Genomic DNA, 9,496 nt, shown 5'->3' with positions numbered 1-9,496 from the left:
GCAGTGACCTTACGTCACCCGTGCACGATTCCTGCAGACTCCGATCTAATCACGATGGCGAATTAAATGACACGAAAGTTATCGCACCGTTTGCCTCAGATGTTTAAGGTTCACTTCAGTTAAGTGTATATAACCGCTTCTGTTTTCTATGCCCGCCGTCCATTGCCCGTGAAGGATTCTTTAACAAAGTTTATTTTTAACCGGGCACCGGTCGCACCACCCTAAACCGGCACGGCTTCCACCCACCTCCCTTCTTGACTCCGATGCTGCTGAGGTCCGGTGTAACAGACTCCGATGCAGTACCACAGCTCAGATACCGGGCAGCATTGGAGAGGCACAGCGGGATGGGACTGAAGGTGACTGAGCAAGGGCATCTATTCAGCCCTGAATGCGTAACCGTAATGTGTCTGCAATTTAGAGGGGCCTCACACATTCCTTTTCTGCCCAGGGCCCCAAACATCCTAGGCAGCACGTGTTTATATTCACAGAGCTTAATTACTGTCACTAAATTGTAAGCAAACCTCGGTTCTTCAAACATACAGTCTATAATGTAATTTAAAAAAAAGAAATGGCACAATCACACCCACACTGATTAACAAACTATTGTGTATCTGTTGTGACAACTCACTGCACACAGGAAGCAGAATGTTAGCCGTATCTATATGTGACTGTGTGGCTTTAATATGCAGGCGTGTGCCCCACAGATAATGCAAACACTCACTGTACTGGAGACTAAATGTATGGCATACTGACCATCTGTCTGCAAACATTGCATAATTTGTTGTAATTACATGAAAAATCAGGAAATTGACTTGAAATGAATGTTACTCGTTCTATCTGCTGTTGTGCTAGTTTGTCTTTTCTGGCTGGTCACCCTGTAACAGACAGCGCTGCCTCATGTTGTGAAAGGGGAAGTTGCTGCAGCATAACAGAATGAAACATTGCCTGCTTTAATGCTTCTTCTCGTCCACCGCAGCGTCTTCTCGCCCAAAGCCTCTTCTCTGCCTGAGGCCCCTTCTTCGCCACTTGGATTAGGCCAGCAGCAGCTCCATCACCACATCTGCCTCCATCTTCACGACCAGCTTGATTTCCATCACCCTGCAACACCAGTTCCACCCGCAGGTTGATCTTTGCACCCCGAGAGGTAAGCACAGCATCCTATTTTAGTAGGCAATGTGATGGTCTCTCATCTGTTTCTTCAATTGTCTCTTCCATACTTTCCCGGACTCTTTCACCCTGCGCCTTTTCTCAAGTCTCACCATCTCTCTTTCTCCCCACCTGTCTCAGATGCCATTGTAATAATGTTAGATCAAAACAGGAACTCGCATATGAGAAATGGGAGTGGTCTCACAGACATTACTTGCAGTAATATTAGTGCGCTGCTGCTGTGTTACAATATTGAAAACACTATTACTAGTCATGATTACAAAATGTAAACACAGTTTTTTTTTAACTAATAGGACATCTCTCTTTTCTTTGTGAAGTGAATTGTCCTTGATTGATGGGTGCATTTTGGTTGATCCTGTTTTAAGGTAGCTTTGTGGGAGACGTTGAATGTTTTATGGATTAAAGTCGTTGCAGCTTTGCCTTGCATCCTTGTTTTTACTTTCAGCTAGCTGGAGATATTTAAGAATGCAGCAAAGCAGCTGGCATAGAGGGCGAAGTTGAGCTACAATCTTTTGTTAAAATTGTCACATCAAATAGCAGATGTATTATGCGTCAGATATGGCAGGGCCCACTGCAGGGGCCTGTGTTCTACCTCATGGTCACAGGTTTAAATCCTGGCGGGTCGTGCCTTTCATCCATCTGAGGTCGATAAAATGAGTTGGGTAGCAATAAACATCCGTTATTCAGCGCCAAGATACCTATGGGTGAACTTGTGCTTATGCTTCCTGCATAAACCACTGGCTTTAGGAAAGCCTCCTATTTTTCATTTACAGGTTTAGCATTACTTTGTATGTTTAAAGTTAAACAAAACATTACTTTGGTGTTGCTCACAGATCTGTTGCGAGAAGTGGTGTCCATCGGTCGTGACGTGGTGTCTGTCCATCAGCCGTGGGGCGTGTCGATCCATCGGTCGTGTCGGCCCATCAGTCGTGGGGCGGTGTCGGTCCATTGGTCGTCCGGTGGAAAATCGGATTCGTGGTCCTTGTTACTTTTTGCATAGTAACAAACTAGCTGGAGAGCTCTGCAATGGCCTACAGCCCAGTTTCCAAGCCCTGCAAACGACCCAGATCGATACAGAGTGAACGCAGGAAGCATGGGAAGAAGAGTACTTGTTTGTAGAATGCCCAAAAGAAAAAGCCACCTGTTTGCTTTGCAAAGAGAAAGTAAATGTTCTGAAGAGGTATAACCTGGAACGGCACTACAAAACGCGGCACTCTGGATACACTGCGAACTTCCCACTGAACTCAAAACTGCGATCTGCAAAACTGGCATCATTGAAGCAAGCTCTTTTTTCCCAGCAGAAGATCTTCCTTTGCCAGATGAAGGAATCTGAGGCTGTGACAGAAGCGTCTTTCAAAATATGCTACTTGCTTGCCAAACATAAAAAACCATTCTCAGATGCAGAGCTTGTGAAGCAATGTTTCCTTTCAGCAGCCGAAATTTTATTTGACAATTACACTAATAAGGCCAGTATTTTAAAGGAAATCGGTGCATTGCAGCTATCGGATTCCACGTGTGCACGCAGAATAGAGGCAATGGGACAAAACATCCAGGAGCAGGTGATCAATGCAGTGAGAGAGTCACCGTTCTTCAGCATTGCCATGGATGAGTCCACAGACATAGGCGATGTGGCCCAGTTATTAGTTTGGGTGAGGTATCTGGACCAATCGCTTCATCCCAAAGAAGAGCTCCTGTGCCTTTTACCACTGAAAGGGCACACAAGAGGAGAAGATATACTGGACAGCATGTGCAACTACTTTAAAACAAATGACATACCACTGAATACTCTTGTCAGCATAACAACGGATGGGGCTCCTGCCATGGTAGGCCATGACAGAGGCTTCGTATCTATGCTTAAAAAGAAGCTCATAGGACAGACTGTGATAGACTACCACTGCATTATTCACCAGGAAGTATTGTGTGGAAAATTAAAGCATGGAGAACTGAATAATGTCCTAAAAGGTGCAGTGAGAATTGTTAATTTTATCCGTACCAAAGCTCTCAACCATAGACTTTTTAAAGCAATGCTGCAGGAATCTGAAGCAGAATATACCGACGTCTTGATGCACACTGACGTGCGTTGGCTAAGCAAAGGGAAGGTTCTGGAGCGGTTCATCGCATTGCTTCCTGAAATTGAACTCTTTGTGAACAGTAGAGGCCAATCGTTCCCAGAGCTAACGGATGTTAAATGGCTTATTATGCTCCATTTTCTTTCAGATATTTTCACACATTTTAATGCTCTTAATTTGACCCTGCAAGGTAAACAACTGCTTGTGTGCTCCCTCATGAATGGTATTTATGCTTTTGAAAGTAAGCTTGTGCTATTCAAAGAGCAGCTGGATGATAGTGACTTCACCCACTTCCCAAAACTCTTAGCGGTGATGCAGAGGTTTCCAGATGCACAAGAAATTCTGTCAAACCTAGACCTTGGTGCATGTCTTGAGGAAATTTCTGGGGAGATCAAACGACGATTTGCTCAATTCAGAGCCCTCACCCCTCTGTTCAGACTGGTCGAAAACCCCTGGATGGTGAGTGCACGAAATCTTGATGTTGTTACCCTTATTGGCATGGAAAGGGCTCAAGCAGAAATAGAGCTCATTGACATGCAGCACAATTCAGCCCTCGAAGCATCTTCTTTGGGGCAAGCACCCGAAGAATTCTGGAAAATTGTGCCCCCTGACAAGTTTCCTCTTCTTTTTACAGTGGCCCAGAAGGTAATTTGTATGTTTGGGTCAACATATGCTTGCGAATGTTCATTTTCCACAATGGGACTGTTGAAGAGCAAACTCAGAAATAAACTTACAGACATACATCTGGAGCAGCTTTTAAGGCTTGCCGGTTCCAACTTGGTACCCGATTAAAGAAAACTAATCGGTGACATGAAATGTCAAATAAGTTCGTAGTGTTTGTCTTTAACATATCTATTTTTGGGACTCTGAAGCCTGTGCTGCACTGGCCATGTGCTGAATATCCGGTTACTGCAAATTGCCATGCAATCCCACTTAAGATTGCTATTGTCTGCTAATAAAAATACATTATAAACATGTGCTCCATGTAGTTACATCTGCTTTGGAAATACAGCATTGTCTAGTAATGTTTTGAAACGGCAGTGATTTTTTCCCCCCCCTATAGCCCCGCCCCCAATGACCCCGCCCCCAATGACCCCGCCCCCAATGACCCCGCCCCCACCAGTGCGGCCCTCGGCCAGAAACCACACTGTAAATTAGGCCCCCGAGAGAAAGTTTGTGAGTACCCCTGTTCTAGAGGAAGATCATACTCCACTAAGAAGCAGAAATACTAAAATGCTTTATCCACTAACAAGGCGGAACCTACGTTTCTGAGTGGACACGATTCCCTTAAGGACAATTGCATGGGCTTTTGTAGGTGCTGGAACAAAGATCATTGTGGATAAATGTTGTCCTACGGCAAAACAAAGATGCTCATATTGTGGCATTATTAGCCATTTTACAAGCGTCGGCAGGAAAAAGTGTGTTAATTCCAATGTGGAGTGTGTTATTGAGAACGTTGATTCAAAATCTTAATACACTGGCTATACAGGGGAGTTCATACTGAGTACTGAACACACTTCTTTGAATGTGAAGCTGAATGCGGAGTGAACAAATTGACATAGTTGCAGATTCGGGTTCGCCATATACTATTGTGGTTACAATAAGTGTGGGTTGAGAAGTTTCCATGATGGATTGGCAAGGAGTTAGAGCTGCTAGAATGTGCACCCAGAATTGTTACAGAGAAAGTCATCCCAATGTTGGGTTACAAACCTTATCCTTTCAATTTAAAGGGAGGAGAGTCTACAGCAAACTATATATTGCAGAAAAATAACCATCTGTTCTCAGGTGGCTAGACCAGAGAGCACTAGGGAGCAATATAGCTCGGCCCCAACCTGACCCCTGAAGTGCTATATGGTGGGACCAAATAATGCTTCCCTCGTACAAGCACAAGCCTGCCCCGCACTCCTGCCATCCTAACCCCAATTGTTCCTCCTTCTGAAATGTTAAAATGTCAGAGGTTTTATCCCAGAAATTGAGAACAAACTGCCCAAAAAAGGACCCGATATGCCACAAAAGTCCCCAGAATTTGGTGCAAGGATATCTGCCAGTATTGTAAATCCCCGCCCCTGCTATCCCAGCCCTAAATTCCGCAATACTCTTAAAGAGGGTCAGGACGAATGGCCATGATCATCCTCAAAGGTCAGGCTAGCCAAGAGTGTACGTTAGTGCACAGATGACCCAAAACTCTGTGCAGTAACGTTCTTGTGGGTAATGATAGTGGTCACCACCCTCCCCCTTGACATGTCTCTTAGCCAGGATTGCTGAAGTTTCCAGGACACCCACTGTACTTTGGCTGATGTGTGCTGGACTTCCTTGAAGATGGGGTCTCAATGACACCCTTGTACAAAGGATTTTCTAGGTCATTCAGAGGCTGAGGTGCATCTGATCCTGAGTGCAATGTTGGCCACATGTCTGAAAATGGAACAAAATATCCTGCAACTATTTTGTTTTCTTTCACCTTCAGGTATATTCATACAAGATACAACGTACACACCTTAAAATGGCAAATACATGTTAATCTAGTCAGTGGCAAATGCAATCCTTTAGGTTATGAAAACTCAACAGGTTGATGCTGTCCCTGCAGATGTATGTGTCACCAGACAGTCACACAACTGAATCTGGGTTGGGGCAGCAATAGAATAGGGATGGGTATTTATCATGCTTTGAGGTGCCAGTCTGTGAAATCGCATTGCACAGTATAAGAAAGGAGATGCTAGGGGACATATTTAGGAGGGCTTTGCGTCATGCTTCAATCACGCAATGTGGTACATGCAAGACACAAACCTCTCCGTCATATTTATGAAGCCACACAAAGCCACTTTGCGTGGCTTTGAATGGCTTCACAAATGTGAATTAATGCAACGCAGTGCAAATCGCTCTGTTGCCTTACTCTGCGCAAGAGAGGCATTCCCGGGGCATGGAGGTGGGTGTTCCCATACATCTTCAATGGTTTTTGATGCACAGGTTTACAAGGACTTGTATACCTGGGAATGTGCCAAAATATTGTGCCTCCCCAGGTGAGGCGTAGCATGGAGAAATTGCTTTATTTCCTGTAATTTTTTCCTGTTTCTATGTGGGCTGAATTCTGCAGCACATATAGAAAGAGGAAAACGCCTCCATAGATTGTTTTTGTGGGGGAACAACCTTTACAACGCAACTTTTACAACGCACTACCATTACAACGCATTTTTTACAACGCATAATCCATTACAACGCATGACATTACAACGCATGACACTACAACGCATTTTTAAAAACTACCTTTACAACGCATTCCATTACAACGCATACTACCATTACAACGCATACCATTACAACGCATAATATTACACTATACTATCCAACACTTACCCTACTGATGCACCCCCTGGAGTTAGAATAGTAATTTTTACCCCTACACTATCCAACACTTACCCTACTGATGCACCCCCTGGAGTTAGAATAGTAATTTTTACCCCTATACTATCCAACACTTACCCTACTGATGCACCCCCTGGAGTTAGAATAGTAATTTTTACCCCTATACTATCCAACACTTACCCTACTGATGCACCCCCTGGAGTTAGAATAGTAATTTTTACCCCTACACTATCCAACACTTACCCTACTGATGCACCCCCTGGAGTTAGAATAGTAATTTTTACCCCTATACTATCCAACACTTACCCTACTGATGCACCCCCTGGAGTTAGAATAGTAATTTTTACCCCTACACTATCCAACACTTACCCTACTGTTGCACCCCCTGGAGTTAGAATAGTAATTTTTACCCCTACACTATCCAACACTTACCCTATTGTTGCACCCCCTGGAGTTAGAATAGTAATTTTTACCCCTACACTATCCAACACTTACCCTACTGTTGCACCGCCTGGAGTTAGAATAGTAATTTTTACCCCTACACTATCCAACACTTACCTTACTGTTGCACCCCCTGGAGTTAGAATAGTATTTTTTACCCCTATACTATCTAATACTTACCTTAAATGTAATTTAATATTATGCGTTGTAATGGTATGCGTTGTAAAGGTAGTATGCGTTGTAATGGTAATGCGTTGTAAAGGTATTTTTTAAAAATGCGTTGTAGTGTCCTGCGTTGTAAAGTCATGCGTTGTAATGGATTATGCGTTGTAAAAAATGCGTTGTAAGTGCATGCGTTGTAAAAGTGTGCGTTGTAACGTCATACATCCGTTTTTGTGCGGGAAGATGCCTCTTCCTGCTCAAAAACAATCCTGCCTGTAATGCGGGCAGCCTTGCTTGCACCATGGCGCAAGGGTGCCAGTGTTGGCACTAGGCTGCCCAAAATGGCACCAGCGCAAGGGGGATGGGCAGGAATCCACAGTATTGGATAAATACAGTGCTTTCCTGTCCTTTTCCTGTGATGCAGGGCAGCTTGCTGCATTGCCATGCACCATAATTTCAGTAATTTTGGCCCCAAATGTGCAAAAATATTTAAGGGCAGATCTAAACTTTTTATACAAAGCAGCACATCTGTCACAGTTGCTGTTCTGTGTTGGGTGAAAGGGAGAGATCAAAAAAGCAACATATCTACTAAGAAATGCTGCTGGTTTCTTCTCCCTGCGCAGGCACACTTTGGGCTGACATGCGCCAATGCACACACCCTTACGTCATACTGCAACGATGTGTGTGTGTGGCAAGCACGGGTTTTGTACTAGAAGGGTATGCTTCAATTACAAAATCCTATGCTTAGACATAGTTTACCATGTTTACCACTTTCTGCTTGTGTTGCATGGCCCACCACACACGCAAACTTGAAAACATTTGGGGAAATAAAAACATTTCTTCAAGTTTTAGCCAGCCAAATCAACAGTTTGCGTCGGTTTGCATTATTTTTGTTACCAGACGCAGATCATTAGTAAATCTCCCCCCTACATGGTTTAAAATATTTATTTTTAGTGATAAGCAATCAGACTGTACCAAGTACAACCCCTTTTCTTATCCATTTCCTTTAAGAAGATGCACTCCAGAACGCAGATGATAGAACCCTCTCAAAAAGATTAAACCTTTGCCACCCTGAATGCTCAAATGACTCAGTCAATTAATGCCATACATTAACTAGCAAAAAGCCTTTTGAATTGCTGATTAACCAATTGCAGACGTTTACATTTGTTTCAGGTAGCAGGCTCCATGGCGAAAGTGCTTGTTTCTTCTTTCATGGTCTGCCTGAGACGCCCCCTCCCTTCCTCTCACCCAGAGGCACCTGAAGGATCCCAACACTGCTCTGGAATATTGTTTTAAATATATATATGGAAACTGGTATTGTAAAAATAAAAAAGATTTGGAATGTCTTTTTCCATAGAACCCTCCCACTAGTCGCAGCCAGTGCAGGTAAACGTGGTGGGGCGGGCGGGGCAGGAGTGGGGGAAGTCGACAGACGACGGACTAGGGAAAATAAAATAAATAAATAAATCCTATTCCATCGTCTGTTGACTTCTCCCCATCCGCCCGGCCCCACCGCGTTTACCTGCACCGATCATTTCAAACAATTGCTCATCCAAAAGCCATTGACTGGTAGAGGAGGCTTTGCTTATTTTTTCCTTGCTGCTTATGCCTCATGGTAGTGCTCTCTCTCTCTTTCTGTATTATCAGCCCACATGGGCCACAACTGGGTGCTGTGCAAGTGGAATTCCCATGTGGAGCTCTGAATTGCAGCCCAGACCTCTTCCATGACCCCTTCTCAAACACCAGGCAACGCACAGGGAAGCATTATATGGTCCTAACTGCCAACCAGCAATCCCCACTTCTTCCTTCACTCTCCATGTATCCCGCCTTACAACAGCCCCCTGTACACTTGTTCCACCTGCCCAAAACAGGTAGGAAATGAGTGTGTAAAACCCCACAGGAAAGGGAATACCATGCAGAATACTGTAGGTAAATCTGGGTCTACTCAGTACTTCCCTATTCCATGGGGGTTTAACTTCTAATTGCACAGTACTGGTGGATTGTTACCCCACAATACGGGTAAATAGTGATGTGGAGTTTGCACCCCGCCAGTACCATGCAACTTGTTATATGAGCCACAGTCAATCAATCAATCAATCAGAGGCTTTTAAAGCATGCTAGTCACCCGTGAGGGTCTCAAGGTGCTGGGTGGGGGGGGTTGGGGGGGGGTGCAGCTTCGGGTCAGTCTTGAGGCTCTTTATGGAGGTGTGCAGGTGGGGGAGCGTCTGATGTTGACCCGAAGCTCGTTCCAGGCCTTGGCTGCGACGTAGGAGAAGGCTCTTCCACCTGCTCTGGTT

General features: G+C 44.5%; 1 protein-coding gene across 1 annotated transcript; it reads left to right on the top strand.

Annotated features, from left to right (window-relative positions):
• The first annotated feature begins 2,486 nt into the window (after positions 1-2,486).
• On the top strand, positions 2,487-4,028 carry LOC146856252 (general transcription factor II-I repeat domain-containing protein 2A-like). Its single transcript, XM_085651224.1, has one exon. It carries the CDS (start codon positions 2,487-2,489, stop codon positions 4,026-4,028), a length of 1,542 nt encoding a protein of 513 aa, XP_085507350.1.
• Positions 4,029-9,496: the final 5,468 nt, after the last annotated feature.

Source organism: Triturus cristatus, chromosome 4_1, assembly GCF_964204655.1.
Source record: "Triturus cristatus chromosome 4_1, aTriCri1.1, whole genome shotgun sequence".
NCBI classification, from domain to species: domain Eukaryota; kingdom Metazoa; phylum Chordata; class Amphibia; order Caudata; family Salamandridae; genus Triturus; species Triturus cristatus.
The sequence above is the reverse complement of the archived record's forward strand: the minus strand, read 5'-3'. Positions and strand labels throughout refer to the sequence as shown.